At 37.1% G+C, this 17,264-nt stretch overlaps 1 protein-coding gene and 1 long non-coding RNA gene across 2 annotated transcripts in view; one reads left to right on the top strand and one right to left on the bottom strand.

Moving 5' to 3' along the window:
* Positions 1-17,264, top strand: part of LOC100882335 (synaptic vesicle membrane protein VAT-1 homolog-like) — a 45,980-nt gene that overhangs the window by 17,373 nt on the left and 11,343 nt on the right. The window contains exon 2 of the mRNA XM_003704082.3: positions 13,166-13,295. Within this exon, the coding sequence (XP_003704130.1) occupies positions 13,166-13,295 (130 nt within the window). The remainder of the gene's footprint in view (positions 1-13,165; positions 13,296-17,264) is intronic.
* Positions 9,932-10,635, bottom strand: LOC143263973 (uncharacterized). Its single transcript, XR_013037261.1, has 2 exons — positions 10,211-10,635; positions 9,932-10,134 (listed from the first exon to the last, which is right to left on the bottom strand). It is a non-coding gene; the product is annotated as an uncharacterized LOC143263973 (long non-coding RNA).

Here is a 17,264-nt window from a genome sequence, read left to right as displayed (position 1 = left end):
TGTTACATTTCTAAATTTTCTACAACGCACCCTGACAAACACTGCCTTTTAGTCAACGTTAAATTTCCTATTCCATAATCATCAGTACCAAAGCACTAAAACTTTAAAAAGTGTTGCAATGACGAAATACATGCACTATAAATTTTGCATGATTTTATTGAAACACTCAGTACATGTCCGTACACGTGGATCCCATACTAATGTACTAATGGTATGCAGAAGGGGACAAAACCAGGGTTCCAATTGTGGACAGGACCGATCCATTTAAAGGAATCGATGGTTAAGCAGGAACTTGCGGGAATGGGGATTAATGGATAGCCCTTTGACGGCGATAGAAGGAAATGGTTAGCCGCTAATTGCACTTAAGAGTACGAATTATGATTTCAAAAATTGCTGCCCGCGCGAATATATCGATCGTATTTTTAGCGAAAGTGCATTCAATTAGTCAAAACTTATCTAAATACGCTTTACGTAGGGAGGTTTCTTTATTGTTCTTCCATTAATGTTTTTATCGGCGTGTTAATTAATTTCATTCGAGAATATGTTACGTGTTATCGGCGAGACTTTCAGTCATCGTCGAGGTCACAGTTGGGGGAAATAAAATTTAATATATTTCGTTAAAATCAAGGGGGGAAATTTCGAAATATGCTGGATGTGATAAGTAAATTCATGTTCGAATTTATGGAAAACGTCTTGAATAAAAAATAAGGACCTTTCAACTAAATCAGTTGATCTATTGACGTACCTAAAAATGAGTGTTAATAAAAGCGCGTTGATAAAAACTAACAAAGAGCTCCTGTATCGGTATTCACGTCCCGTTTGAAAACAATTGATAACTCCGATGGCGAGGTCATCTATCGTGCAAAATAATTATTGGACTGCTCGTATATTTTCTCAAGCTGTTTCTCTGCCACCGTGTTTTTCCATTCTTTCCTCTTCTTTCCCTTCTGACTTTCATAAAGCTACTCTTTAAACGTGTCGTTATCTGTATTTTATCGTTAACGAAATACCTAGGATTTATTTTGTAACAGTTTAAAAATAGTTTGAACAATTTTTCCCCCTTGTTGATCACGCGTATTGATTATGGTAACTGGCTGTTACGTCGCAGTTTAATAATTGATTCGTTAAGAATAGTGTCTCAATCTGTGTTGAACCGAGCGCGAAAACTGTGATTCGCGATTGGAGAACGACTCGTAAACAAATTACGAACGTCTCGGTAACGTCACGCTTGTCCGATGCGAGTTTCTCTTACGAACTCCGTCTTGTTGTTTCCCTTGGTTGTTTCGTATGTATACGCATATGTTTTGCGTATATACGCTTTCCATCGTTGAAACACGACCCCTTCGTACTATCGTAATAATCGTACCACTTACGCGTGCAAACTAGATTAAGTCAGCCGCACGACACCGAACTAATAATACCTTATTCCTAATCAAATAACACGTCACTAGAAACGTACGCCATTATGAAACTTCCTCTAATTATTGTGAACAAAAAGTATTCGGTCGAACACTTTCCTTTTATGGGGAAATCGATACATGTACTGCGCAACGTGAAATTACGTTTCTATCTTTTTTTTTAGAATCGTTTATGCGTTTACTTTCAAATTTACAGATTTAGAAATTTTCTAAATTTGTTTCGCTTTCAAATTTTTTTAACTCTACCAGATTTGTATATTACATATTCTTCCATTGTAACTCCGTTTGAGTAGCTCACTAATTCGCGGGCGATCGTGAATGTTCGTACAACTTCGTACACGAACGTACATTCAAGTGCAACATGCATATGTTGACTTACGTTTGTGCATATGTTGAAAATACATAAGTTGACTTCAAAGTTTGTGCATGCTGAGAAAGCCTGATTTACTGATAAAAAAAATAATTATATGAATCACGAGCATACGTAGTTTAAACGATTAACCAAATGTTAATGAGAAAGCTTCATACTCGATTCAAATTGAATATCTGAAGTTTGGAGAAATACATTTTCAAAGGAACAATGTTCGATTCAACCTGTGGCCTGCAGGCACGCCCCAATTGCAATGAATTAATACTCGTAACGTTTTCGAAGCGATTCAAAAGCCGCGGTAACAAAGTTTCATAATTAAATCAGAAACAAAGAAAGTTGTTTTCGTATAATGCTCTTTGATGAATCGTTTGTAATTTGAAATTGCAAGCGTCACCGGGTTAAATGGGAATTAAATATTTCAAGAATATTAAATTCGAAAGAATACGTGAGAACGTCATCCACCAGTGTGTAAACGATTCTCGTAGCTTTGGGAAGTTCTATGGAAGTTTTATGGGAGATAATTGCCGGCAACGCGTTTCTACTCAGAAGCATATTAATTGTCTCAAGTAAAACGTCTTAAAGTTCCAGAGCGATGACTTCAGAACAGGAAAACATCATTGATGTCTTCAATTTAACTGCGACACTGTGTGAAATTTCTGACGATCTTTACTCTCACGAGAACAGTTATTTACGTCGTGTATCAATTTGTCAGGTACTGCACGCAACAGAAGACGTTGAATAAAAACTGACTCTCATAGGACGCACCCGGTGTGTCATTAGATAACACATAGGGTCATCGCATATTAATCCCTCGGTGCCAAGATGTCGCACATCCTTAAAAACCGATTTGCAGTTTCTCCACTGATACGCGGTAATTGTCGCGACGAGCGTCGCCAGATAATCGTGTCTACAGTTTTATTCACGAGCTCGATCAATCTCGATACACGTATATACATAGATCGGGTCACGCGAGATTCGCGCGTGTGATTCCGTCGGGAGGTTATGGTTTCACTGGCGCCTCCATGTCTTCTCCGACGATCGATCGTTCCCCCAGGTGCACACGTTTGCCACGTTCATCACGTAACAACTGCGTGTAATGGCAACTGCCGAAGGATGTAAGGAAGCAAGAATGGCAAGAATAGTCGGACCATATGGATACGTTCATTCCGTATGGATACATTGATCTAAGCGCATCTGGAGCCTGAAATCTATCGAGAATCTATGTAAATGATAAATTTAACAATATAAGATTTTTAAGAATTTATGAACGTTCAGAGTTTAGGGAATTGGACAATTTTTGAGTTACACAGGGTGTTTCATAATTAGTGCCTTTGAAATGGAGGGTAGTTGATGTGATTCTGAATAAGATTTCTCTTTGCAAAAATGGGATTTGAAGCTTCGTTTTTGAATTATTCAGGAAAAATCAGAGGATCAGTCAGAGTGCGAGGATTTCGCATGGGCAGACGCGAGAGCGGCAGCTTCGGATAACGCGTAGTTATCCAACGCGTGGTAACCCAACGCGTATTAATGCAACGTGTGGTAATCCTAGGTGTAGTAATCCAGCGTGGGGATATCCAACGCGTAGTAATCCAGCGCTTGGATATTCAACGCGTAGTAGTCCAATGCGTAGTAACGCAACGCGTGGTAATTCTAAGCGTAGGATTCTAACGCGTAGTTAACCAATGCGTGGTAATCCAACGCGTAGTAATGTAACGCGTGGTAATTCGACGCGTAGTAATGCAACGTGTAGTAATCCTACGCGTAGTAATCCAGCGTGAGGATATCCAGCGCGTGGTAATCCAACGCGTAGTAGTCCAACGCGTAGTAATGCAACGCGTGGTAATTCTAAGCGTAGGAATCTAACGCGTAGTTAACCAATGCGTGGTAATCCAACGCGTAGTAATGCAACGCGTGGTAATTCGACGCGTAGTAATGCAATGTGTAGTAATCCTACGCGTAGTAATCCAGCGTGAGGATATCCAACGCGTAGTAATCCAACGCGTGGTAATCCAACGCGTAGTAATGCAACGCGTGGTAATTCTAAGCGTAGGAATCTAACGCGTAGTTAACCAACGCGTAGTAATCCAGCGTGTGGATGTCCAACGCGTAGTAATGCAACGCGTGGTAGTTCTAAGCGTACGAATCTAACGCGTAGTTAACCAACGCGTAGTAATCTAGCGTGTGGATATCCAACGCGCAATAATCCAGCGCGAGTTAAGGACACCGCTACCTTTTGAACCTAGCAATTCTATCAAACGAAGAAATACATTTTGATTTAGCTAACGTTTGATGTACACATGGTATCGGTAATTAAAACTACGGCGACAGTGTTTTTAAACGCAGACGTCGAAGCAGTCTCCGTTTCTTTCTCCACATTCGTTTCACGATCGTTCGACTCTCGAGATGCTCTCTTTCCAACCTGCAACCTTACCCCGCCCGCGCGTTTAACTCTCACGCTGTTCATCGTGCTCATTCTCCTTTATATCTTCTCCCTTTTCTTTTATACCGTGTCCCTTCGCACGCACACACTCGTTCACTTCCTCCCGGGTCACTCCGCCTCTCTCACGCTTCGTTTTGTAACGATGAATCGGAGCGATTTTACCCGTTCGATAATCCGAAACTTTCGATACAGTTCCAAGGATTCTGCGACAGTAATTGTATACAGTTGTACCGCGAGCCTCGGTAACATCTCTGCGAAACACAAAATTTGTTCATTCGATTCTGTGAGTCGAGATGGAATTCAACTCCAATTTTCTATACATTCAGATGCAATTTTTATGCACTATCTCCTAAACAGATCTTTACTGCAAAATTTTATTGACACATTTCAGTAATAATAACAATGTCAACTTTTTAGTTTTACATCAAATTTTACAATGTCAGCCACCGGTGGTTGCGTCCTAAACACAAAAGTTCAGTGTTCGATGACGGAGTATTTTTAACAGATTTCACCAAATATTTTCCCAATATCGTATTATATTTATTAACCATGTTTCAAGTACTTAACACGAGGATTTCCAATTAGGTAACTCTCAATAACACAGGTGATTCGTATGCAAGTTTAAGCATCACTCATACACGTCACCCATATAAGACAGTGTTAATAAGATATCCTAAAATGTAAACTCCGAGGTCGCGCATGCATTTGTTGAAGAAAGCCGTCGACACATAAATTGAATAAATGTCATCTGCTGACGAAAACAATTTTTTGGCGAACCTGTAACCATGTATGGTTTTTCGAGCACACTACATGCGTGACCCAAGGGTTCGTCGTTGCATGTCGTCGACGTCGAAATCGACGGTTTCTCCTCCAGTGTACAATTGGTCGATGCCAAGAACGGAGAAAATTATTCCCCTCAATTCCATGCAATTTAAAGGAATTAAGCGATCGTGGTCCCCGAGTCTCACCGTAGCAGTCCCGTAACTCCGAACCTTTTTTTCTCTCGTTATTCGGAACCCGGTTAAATCACCTCTGAAATCGGGAGTTCGTTTTCTGCCGTTTATCTTGCGGATAACGCGATTTTTATCTCTTTGGACAGGTGGGAGTGACACGGTGATTTGGGAAATTGGAGTTTGGAGATTTGGGGATTTGGGAGATTTGGGACTTGAGAGATTTGGAATTTGGGAGATTTCGGACTTGGGAGATTTGAAATTTGAAAGATTTGGAATTTGGGAGATTTGGAATTTGGGAGATTTGGGACTTGGGAGATTTGGGACTTGAGAAATTTGGAATTTGAGAGATTTGGAATTTGGGAGATTTGGGACTTGGGAGATTTGGAATTTGAGAGATTTGGAACTTGGGAGATTTGGAATTTGAGAGATTTGGAACTTGGGAAATTTGGAATTTGAGAGATTTGGGACTTGGGAGATTTGGAATTTGGAAGATTTGGGACTTGGGAGATTTGGGACTTGGGAGATTTGGGACTTGGGAGATTTGAAATTTGAGAGATTTGGAATTTGGGAGATTTGGAATTTGAGAGATTTGGGACTTGGAAGATTTGGAATTTGAGAGATTTGGGACTTGGGAGATTTGGAATTTGAGAGATTTGGGACTTGGGAGATTTGGAATTTGGGAGATTTGGGACTTGGGAGATTTGAAATTTGAGAGATTTGGAATTTGAGAGATTTGGGACTTGGAAGATTTGGAATTTGAGAGATTTGGGACTTGGGAGATTTGGAATTTGAGAGATTTGGAATTTAGGAAATTTGGAATTTGGGAGATTTGGGACTTGGGAGATTTGGAATTTGGGAGATTTGGGAATTTAGAGATTTACAGTTTTGGGAATTGAACGATTATGAAACTTGGAGATTTGGAAATGTAAAAATGTAAGTATTTGAATATAGGAAGTGACACAATTTTATTAGAGTTAATACAAAAACTCGAGTTCAAATAGCACTTTTATGTCCACCATGATCTTCTCACGAGCAATAAAACAGCATTCCAAGGGTTATAAAGTGACTTAACAGAATCCAGCACACAGCACTATTCAACAAAGTCATCCTGTGCTCTTAAATCAATTGAAAGCAGCATTTAAAAATCCGAAGGAATAAAATGTAACGAGCCTCTTAGGCTGCTGCAATGTGTTGGAGGGAGTTCATTACTTACAAAGTAGATACGATAAGAGTTAGTTATTGGTCAATGAAATTTGTGTGTGTACCGACTATTGGGTTGCATATCGAATCACCTATATCAGAGATATAAAGTCTGACATAAAAGTATCCCACAATATCGTCTGTGACACATTAATTTAGAGGTTAAAGTTTTAAGAAAATGACACTATAAAAATTCCAACGACGTTCTTAACACAAAATGGCTGCTCTGTTGAAACAGTGAACGAGTGCAAGGTAAAATCAATCTTTTTTTAAGAAGAAGTATTTGCGTTTAAAAGAATTATTTACTCAACCTGAAAACCGTAGACTCTTTCTGAGATGATGAATAACAAATTGCTTTATTATTTTAAGATGCAAGTAAAAACTAAATACTTGCTATTGTTAACTGTGCAAATAAGTAGAGTAACTGTTTGATCGTATGAAAGTATCAACCATTTTGTCCGAAGGAATTTGATCATACCTTTAAGTAATTACCTTCTGTAATCTTTAAGCTACAAATTGATACGTCATGCGTGTCATTTTACGTCATCAAATCATGACACGTACGTTTAAAAATCAGTCACCAGGCAGCCATCTTGTATAAAGGAAGAATATTGACAAAATATAGCGATCAGTTTCAATAAAGCTCCGGTTCATGTAACTTGTCGGTACTTTTGTGTCATTAAATAACATGAAGCATCTTAAATTATCTATTTGATATGCAACAGCGTAATGATACGATACATTACGTTAATAAGGTAAAATATAATACAGATCGCAGAGTTATCAGATCTTTTTATTCCCTATTTATTATTAAATAGTAGGTTGGTAGAATTGTGCGGTATGCAGGTTGCGGCGTCACGGTTCGGAAGACGCGTGAAATCGCACAAAGAAAAGTAGCTAATACTCATTTATGCACCGCGCCGTTGGAAGCGTTTACAAGCGGCTCGAGATTTTATAACTTTCACGGTATATCGCATGGACGCGACGGTAGAAATGGTAACGTACAAATATTTGCCAAGAGTACAAGCGTTACTCATCCTGCACCGACGACATTGTAGCATCGCGTTATTTCTGACAGCGGGAACGTAAAACCGTGGGTTGCACGCGACAGCTTGTTACCAGTTTATATGAAGGGGGAACGAAAACGGTGTTGCATTTCACTTTCGAAATAACGTCGGCACATTTTTCTCAATTCTTATCGGTCGATAATTATCTTACATGCGTGTCGTAACTTTCCAAATTCCAAACCGAAATTAAATCCGTCGAAAGTACCACCGCATTAAATAATACTCAAATAACCCGTATTCATATGCTCTTCAAAATTACGAGTGAGATTTATTCGAAAGTGTGAAGTAAAATAGCATCGCACAATAAAAGAAAATATAATTACAGTAATGTATAATAAACCAGATGTTCGATTTCTAATTCCGACCATCATGACACTAAATCAAAATAATTAACAATGAGATAGCAATCTCTCAAAACAAATCGACTGATTTGATCATCGATCGTTTCTAATTATGTAGAGCGGAACATTTCTGATTTCGGTTTCGCGATGTCGGAACAAAAATCGTCGTACGGAATCTTTAACGCGGGTAATTCTGCGAGGCGTTTACACGGATTTTCGCGAAAACCATTAAATTCGCGTCGGAGTGAAACGTAACACGCGTCGAATTGTCATTTCCCCGAGCCAAGTGTCGATAAATCCAATGTCCGTCGAATTAATGAGTTTCACCGATGATTCGTTGCACTCGATGTGTATGCACTTTCACGCGAGAGCTTCGGTTCCGTTGCAAAGTGTCAGGCTTCTGGTAAATGACATGGAAATGTATGTTCGATGCTTTCATCGAACTTCTCGACGAAAAGAATGAACCTTTGTTCACGGTTCTGAACAAACCCGTTCGAGGAACTTGTTCAATTATACGGCTTATGTTTCGACGAACTAAATGAAATTATGTACTACATATAGGTAATTGATCTCTTTAAATACTGGATATTAACCGTGATATTGATATACTATCTTTATCGTTCCATGATAATTGAAATATTTTTAATTCGTTCCGACATATTATTCTTAAATTACATTATACTTTGGCAAATTTATAACTGCGTACGAATTTAGGAATTTTTTATATTTAGTAACTTTTGTAATCGGACTGAACGGTGAAGGCTAGGGATTTCGGAGACTTTAGAGACATCAAAACCTGGGTAATTTAGATACTATGAATATTATGATTTAGGGATTTTTGGAAAATAGTGATTTCGAGATCTAGGGACTTTCGGATCTAGAAATTTTTTAGATGTTGAGAATCTACCAATTTCGGACTCTGCAAAATCGCCATCTAGGGATTTTGACAGATCTAGGGAATTTTCGGAAATCTAGGGATTTTTTCGGGAAATCCGAGGAATTTTCAGTAGTCTAGGGAAATTTGAGGAGGTTTCGGGAATCTAGGGAATTTTTAGAAAATTTAGGGATTTTTGGGAAATTTGGGGATTTATGGAAGTTTGGGGGTTTTTTAAATCCCGGGGTACTTAACCATGTGGGGAATTTTTGTTTTGGGGAATATTTGGATCTAGGGACTTTTGAATCTAGTTGCTTTCATAATCAATCGCTGTTGCATATCTAGGGACTTCAGACCTTAGGGGGTTTGTGAATCTAGGAATATTTCACATCTAGTCATTTTTTTTCAAATAACTATTAGCATCTAGGGATTTCAGAATGTAGGTATGTTTGGGATATCATAGTCTAGTGATATACCAATATAAGGATATATATATTTGGAGATCTTAACAGCTAAGAATCTAGGAATGTGCTTCAGTATAGAACACATGTTTTACATATGTAATAATCTTTTAAATAATTATGTTTGATTTTTCATCTTATATTTTAACTCTAAATACTTACTAAAATACTGCTACATCTCCAAATCAAGTTACGTCTTCAAAATCTTTCAATCGTTCGCAATACACTAACCATATGCTAACATGCTAAACATATAATTACCGTATGCGATTGAACAGAAAATATTCGAGTATTATCGTTGAATGCACGCTGGATGTACGACCTTGCACCATGTTTTTTCTGTTTCGAGTACCGTGATTCATTACAGTGATTGTTAACAGGAAATTACGCGTTTGTAATTGATAAAATTCGATGATACATCTTAGAGTAAATTGCACCGAGAAAAAGGCAACTGATACGCTGCTTTTCTGTACGTTATTTACATTCAACCGAGTGAGTCATATGGCCGGGATGTTATCATCGTGTTTCGTTGAAGCCTAAAATTACTGGCGCAGGAAACTGTCGAATACCACAGTTAAGGCTTCTTTTTGTGCATTCGAGTTCCCCGCTGTATTGCAGTACTTTCTTTGCGAACGCTAGTAACATTTAATTAGTCGCCAATTTACGTTAAGCAAATTGCATCCTATGCGAAAATGTACAGTAGCGTTTCCGTCATCAATCTGTGTTGATACGTTGACCGCTATCGAAATGTTATCGACAGTAAGATATCGATCAATGGTAACGTGCCAGTAACATGAAATTTCATCGTTAGATTTATCTTTGCTCGCAATTTTAATTCGGAATAATATATACAAATGACTCAGTCATTTTTAAGTTTAAACGCAAATGATTACTACATGTCAAATTAGATGTGAAATAAAAAAGTACACGTGATTGAAATTGTGCCAAGTTAGAACATCCAGAATAAAATTCGTGAACCTTGCACTTTCTCCACCCCGTAGATCGACAGGCTGAAATGGAAAGTTTGAAGAGCATGCAATATAAATATACGGAATACACGTGTGCGGTTACCTTCGAGTTTCTTACCCTACGCGTTACGATCCCACTGACAGACGGAGGGGTAACGTCCAGGCGCCACGACGCCTAGACTCCGACGCCTGGCGTCACACGCAACGTGCGACTGGTGCCTCTCGCGATGTCGACCATGAAATACGCTTTATCAAAAGCCCTCCTTGCTTGGACGTTCGTACACCTTCCTGGAAAAACGGTACCATGCGTATTCCCTGGAAATCTGTTTCATCGACTGCTTCTGGTTTTTCCTTTCCCCAAATAACTGCATTCGCATAATGCAATATTGTATTACTTCATTTGCTGTTGCTACCACAGTTGCGGTGGTAGGAAATATTTTATCTAATCGTGTATGCATAAAATACTTAGTGTAATCATTTATGTATAAAGTACTTAATATAGTCATGTATGTACAAAGTACTTAATATAGTCACATGTGTATAAAGTACTTAATACAGTCATGTATGTATAAAGTATTTAATATAGTCATGTATGTATAAAGTACTTAATATAGTCATATGTGTATAAAGTACTTAACATAGTCATGTATGTACAAAGTACTTAATACAGTCATGTATGTATAAAGTATTTAATATAGTCATGTATGTATAAAGTACTTAATATAGTCATATGTGTATAAAGTACTTAATACAGTCATATGTGTATAAAGTACTTAATACAGTCATGTATGTATAAAGTACTTAATATAGTCATGTATGTATAAAGTACATAATATAGTCATGTATGTATAAAGTACTTAATACAGTCATGTATGTATAAAGTATTTAATATAGTCATGTATGTATAAACTACTTAATATAGTCATATGTGTATAAAGTACTTAATACAGTCATATGTGTATAAAGTACTTAATATAGTCATGTATGTATAAAGTACTTAATATAGTCATGTATGTATAAAGTACTTAATATAGTCATATGTGTATAAAGTACTTAATACAGTCATATGTGTATAAAGTACTTAATACAGTCATGTATGTATAAAGTACTTAATATAGTTATGTATGTATAAAGTACTTAATAAAGTCATATAGTATAACGTACTTAATATAGTCATGTATGTATAAAATATTTAATATAATCATGTATACATAAAACTATTAGTAGCTACAATAATAGTACAATTACAGTGGTAGTCACTATCTATCATGACGTATAAACATAATTTTATAAACCATCTGCTACAACCATTTAATATACTCTACTACAAATAACTATTATAATAATACAATATAAATATATATTCATGTAACTATAATACTATAAAATAATAACTGTTTATAGCCAGAATAAAATGTAGCGATATAAGTATTGAGAATAGTGAAAAATGTCACCTACAACCATAATAGTATAACAGCGATAAATAAATACGCCATTATAACTAACAATAAGCTAACTACAAGTGATATGGTAATATCACCTAATGTTACTATTATGTCATCGTACCGTGATTATAGTCATTTTTTTGTAATTTCGTTTGATATCAGAATAAAACTACGCGACAATTTCGATCCAATTACCGGATAAACCCAGTTAAAATCGTGTGCACCCGGCACCCCACGGTACGTATTCGGAAATGACTCGTCGATAAAGTCCATTTTAGCGAATATATATCACTACCCCTCTATTCTTTCCATTTTTACGATAACTGGAATTATTGCGACAGTAATTATCTTTTGACACGCGTTCAGATAATTTACTCGTCTGTAGTAGAGCATTATAAAATAATCAGTCCGTCACGCAGGCAACGTTATTATTGATCGTATTCGCAATTGCAACTTCTACCGCCCGCTTCAAAATTGCACGTGCAAACTTACTGATTCTTAGGGAGACGGACGATCGATATGCAGTCATCTTATCGTTAATGTTGCTTTATGGACGGTGTAATATTGTTTAGTATTTTGGGGTGGGAAATAAACATAGCACAGATTTTTATTTGCTTATTTTAGGTTTAAATTTCCAAATTCCAAAATTTTCAATTTGTAATTTTCAAATTCCAAGATTTCCGATTTGTAAATTTCCGAATTCCAAAATTACCGAATTCCAAAATTTCCGAATTCCAAAATTTCCAAATTCCAAAGTTTCCGAATTCCAAAATTACCGAATTCCAAAGTTTCCGAATTCCAAAATTTCCGAATTCCAAAATTACCGAATTCCAAAATTTCCGAATTCCAAAATTACCGAATTCCAAAATTTCCGAATTCCAAAATTACCGAATTGCAAAATTTCCGAATTCCAAAGTTTCCGAATTCCAAAATTACCGAATTCCAAAATTACCGAATTGCAAAATTTCCGAATTCCAAAGTTTCCGAATTCCAAAATTACCGAATTCCAAAATTACCGAATTCTAAAATTTCCGAATTCCAAAATTTCCGAATTCCAAAATTACCGAATTCCAAAATATCCAAATTCCAAAATTTCTAATTTGCAAATTTGCAAATTCCACAATTTCCGAATTCCAAAATTACCGAATTCCAAAATTTCCGAATTCCAAAATTACCGAATTCCAAAATTTCCAAATTCCAAAATATCCGAATTCCAAAATATCCAAATTCCAAAATTTCCAATTTGCAAATTTGCAAATTCCACAATTTCCGAATTCCAAAATTTTCAAATCCCAAAATTGCCGAATTCCAAAATTTCCAAATTCCAAAATTTCCGAATTCTAAAATTTCTAATTTTCAAATTCCCAAATTCTCAAATTTCCTATTTTCAAATTTCCCAGTTCAAAATTCCCGCCTTCCCAAATTCTCAAATCCACAGTTCAAAACCTTCTAAATCCTCGAACTCCCAGTTTCCAAATCCCAAAATTCCCATCTACCCTAATTTCACACACTCTCATACTTCCTACACAATCACTACTTCCATACAATTAAATATAAAAAAAATTTCCCAGTGAATCAAGTCGATGATAGCAATGAAATTAACGTGAAACTCGTATTTGCTGTTTCAGTGGATTGAACTTCCAAGACCTGATGGCCAGACAGGGTGCTATCGATTCCCCGCCGAAAACTCCTTTTATTATGGGATCCGAGTGCGCAGGTGACATCGAGCAAGTTGGCGAGGGCGTGGAGAACTTTAAAGTGAGTAAACGAACCAACTTTTTTTATCGTTCGACAAATTCTATGCATTTATTCCCTATTTTTATGAAATCTTTACGGGTTTATGATCAAAAGGAACCGTGAATGTAATCACTGTGTTAACAAACTGATAGCACTGCGTCTGTTCGATAAATAATTCAAGACTTACTCTGATCTCGTTAAGTATTGAAATAGCGAATTTTTATTCTGACGTCAATGCGGCTCTTGAGGCGCGAAATAAAAATTCTGAGAAAAAATATTAACTTGATATATTGAGATGTTTTATGTGGCGGTTCTTAAACTTGGGTGATTCAAGGACCTCCTTTTGAACATTCTTTTTGAACTCGTTCGATTATTTAGTTATGTTGATAACTTGTTAAGAGAGAGGTAGAAAAACATAGACATGGTCTGAATTATGTAGGATTTTATTAAAGTTATTTGAATAAAAGGCAAAAGTTGGGGATGTGAAATTAATTTTAAAATTGTTTCAAGAATCGCCAGGGGTTCACGAACCACAGTTTAACCTTTTGTCCTATGACTTCTCTGGTGCGTCAGTCAGAACTAATCACAGGTACAATATTAAAACGAAGAAAGTTTAAGTATGTCAATTTTATATCAATCAACTAGGAAAATAATTGGACTTGAACTCCAAACTGGAGCTTCAAATTTATTAAAAATTCTGTATTGTAAAATTGATCACAAAGAGTGCGTCACAAGACTCAAACACTACTGAAAGTAGTGCAACTTAGGAACTTTTGTTATACGTTATAGTAGTGAGAGTTTTGAGTTTTGAAGAGAAAATGTTCTCACATAATTTGAACATTTATGTGTACATATTTATTGGTAAATTTGTATGTAAATAGTTTGATAGTTTGGTTATCTAATCATTTGCAAATTTGAAACGTCTGAATAATAAATTTTTGTGCTGACAATGCGCGTGGCAGTTTTTATCGGGTCACCTTGTAAGGGTCGTTGGATTTACGAGGGAAGATAAAGTGATAAAACTGATCCTATCAATTGAGGACAAATACGTATCAATCTAGCACAAATAATCAGTCTGCACAGAGATTTCTGACGAACAATATGTTGTTTCAATTATAAGATTGGTTATATTATACTGGAATAGGTTCAAAATTAGTTTCTTAAGTGAGTTCTAGTATTATGGGTCTTGGGGAGAGCCTGGGATATGCTAATTTTGAGAAGTTTTAGAGGAGTTTATGGAGATTAGTAGATTCCAGGGAGAGAGTCATTTTACTAACCCTAATTTGGAATCTTAAGTTTCAAAGTTAGAAAATTTTTATTCCTGCAAGTGTCAGAATTAGATCTCAAAATTTAAAAATTCCTGCATTCTAAAATCTTAGGATATCAAAACTTAAATGTTTCAAACTTACAAAAAATACAAAGTTGAAAATTGGTGAGCTGCTAAGTCTCAATATTTTCAGTCTCAAAGTTGTAATACCTTTCAATTCCTAAGTTCTCAAACCCTAAGATTTTCAAGTCTCTAAGTCCTAGAATTTACAAGTTGCAAAATTTGTATATGTTCAAGTCCCAAAATGTGAGTAACCCTCAATGCCAAAATTCTCAAACCCTAAAATTATCAAGTCCTGAAATGTGAAGTAACCCTAAGTCCCAAAAATTCTCAAACCCCAAAATTTTCAAGTCCCTAAGTCCCAATATTCTCAAACCCCTAAATTCGTATATGTCCAAGTCCCAAAATGTGAGTAATCCTAAATCCCAAAATTCTCAACCCCCTAAATTTGTATATGTCCAAGTCCCAAAATGTGAGCAACCCTAAATCCCAAAATTCTCAAACCCCCTAAATTTGTATATGTCCAAGTCCCACAATGTGAATACCCCTAAGTCCCAAAATTCTCAACCCCCCAAATTCGTATATGTCCAAGTTCCACAATGTGAGCAACCCTAAATCCCAAAATTCTCAACCCCCCAAATTCGTATATGTCTAAGTCCCAAAACGTGAATACCCCTAAGTCCCCAAATTCTCAAACCCCCAAATTTGTATATGTCCAAGTCCCAAAATTGTGAGTTATCCTAAATCCCTAAATTCTCAAACCCCCAAATTTCTATATGTCTAAGTCCCAAAATGTGAGTAACCCTAAATCCCTAAATTCTCAAACCCCCAAATTTGTATATATCTAAGTCCCAAAACGTGAATACCCCTAAGTCCCAAAATTCACAGACCCCAAAATCCCAATTTCCCCAAATCCTAAAATATTCAGAAACACATAACATGCAAAATTATAACACCCTTAACTCCCAAAATCCACAAACCCTTCAAACACCTTTAAATCCCAAAATTCCAGCTCCTATTCCAAATCCCAAAATCCCCCTTTATTTTTCCCTAAAAAAGTATCCTACTATTAAAAATATAAAACTACAGCTATTCTAGCTGCAACATAAATTTCTATGACGTCACCATGAAAAGGTGTAGTATCCGGTTATATTAACACAAGGGTTAAAAACCAAATAACCATGAAAATGTCCGACCTTGAAAACCTTTTTACGATAAGAACAGGTAACGGTGAGCGAACGAGGGCCATCTTAAAAGAAACGCGATTTGACAAGATAATAAGGTCTGTCCGGTTGGGTGATGACGCTTTTCTTTCGTAGACGCCATATTTTTCCTAGGGGCAAAAACGTGCGACGTGTTCCTGGTAAAAATATTACACAGTCGTGTCGTCTTTCCTTCGCCCGGTGGCGAACCGTGGAAAAATCGATGGGAATCGGTCTGGGTTCAAAGGAATAACTATCGACGCGAGGATATTACGCGGTACAAGGGAAAAAAAAAGTTACGCTCGCTTCAATTTGCATTTATTATCATATCGAGCAAATGCTCTTTACTTCTCTGTTCCTCCCACTACGCCACACTCGTACATATTTTATGGGATTGTTAGCGACGCGAAGACATACTGGGTGATCTATTAAAAGAACGAAATGAAATATTGTGGAGTAACGTTGATGAAGATTGTAGACTTCACTGGAGAAACGAGTGGTTGCGGGAATGAAGTCGTATTATTTCTTCATTTTTTATTTGGTGAGTTGGACATGCAAAAACTAGAGAATTCAACTGTTTAAAATATTTTGAATTAAGAGATTTTTAAATATGGAAGTTCCGAAGTTTGAGAATTTGGTGTTGAAAAATGTTCAGACTTGCATATGTGATGTTCAGACTTGCATATATGAAAATCGCAGACAGAGAACTCGCCCAGCGTTAAATTGTCACAAAGTATTATATCATTTATGACAATAGAGTAGGTCTATCATCATGGAAAAATTCAAGATAACTGCAGATTGTTCTACAGTTGTATAGATGTATATCTCTGAGAGAATCGATTCCTAAAAGCGTTCGATTGAGAACCTCTGGCGTCAAAGAGATTATCCCATAAAGAAGCGGATAAACGAAATAAAACAAAGAGGGAAGCAAACGGTTGCCTCCTTGTAAACGCAACAATGCTAAGAACTCGATGAAGCACGAGGGGAGGAGGATCTCGAAGAGGGCGCGTCCGTCGGAGTAGGGAACTCGAATATTCCATCTGGAAGAGAGGAGCTCGAAAAAGCTTCGCTACGCAGCTTTCTTCTCTCTTCATGGCCGGTCGTTTACACGTGCTGCTCGGATATCTGACCCTAAAGCCTTAAAGCTGGGGAACCCCTCCTCTTTATCGTGACCTCGAGGAGTTTCGCGAGTCGCGAAAATAGACCACCCCGGGGTAAAGAACGGCGGAGGAAGGCGGGGGCGGAGGGGAGTCCTTTTCCTGCGACGTCTTCGAGTCACGGACTCGGAAAAGTACCGTGGGACTCCACCCTTGCGGAAAGATTAGTGGGTGAAAAATTCAAGGACGAGGCGAACGCGGAACGGCTATTTCGAGCACGTTGTAAAAGTTCCTCCCGGGAAGATGCCTGCGACAGTTTACTTACGACGATCCGAACGACCGATATGCACCACCCTGTTTCGTG

The sequence above is a fragment of the Megachile rotundata genome, chromosome 1 (assembly GCF_050947335.1).
Source record: "Megachile rotundata isolate GNS110a chromosome 1, iyMegRotu1, whole genome shotgun sequence".
Taxonomy (NCBI): domain Eukaryota; kingdom Metazoa; phylum Arthropoda; class Insecta; order Hymenoptera; family Megachilidae; genus Megachile; species Megachile rotundata.
Note: the sequence above shows the minus strand (reverse complement) of the source record. Positions and strands in the feature narration are given on the sequence as shown.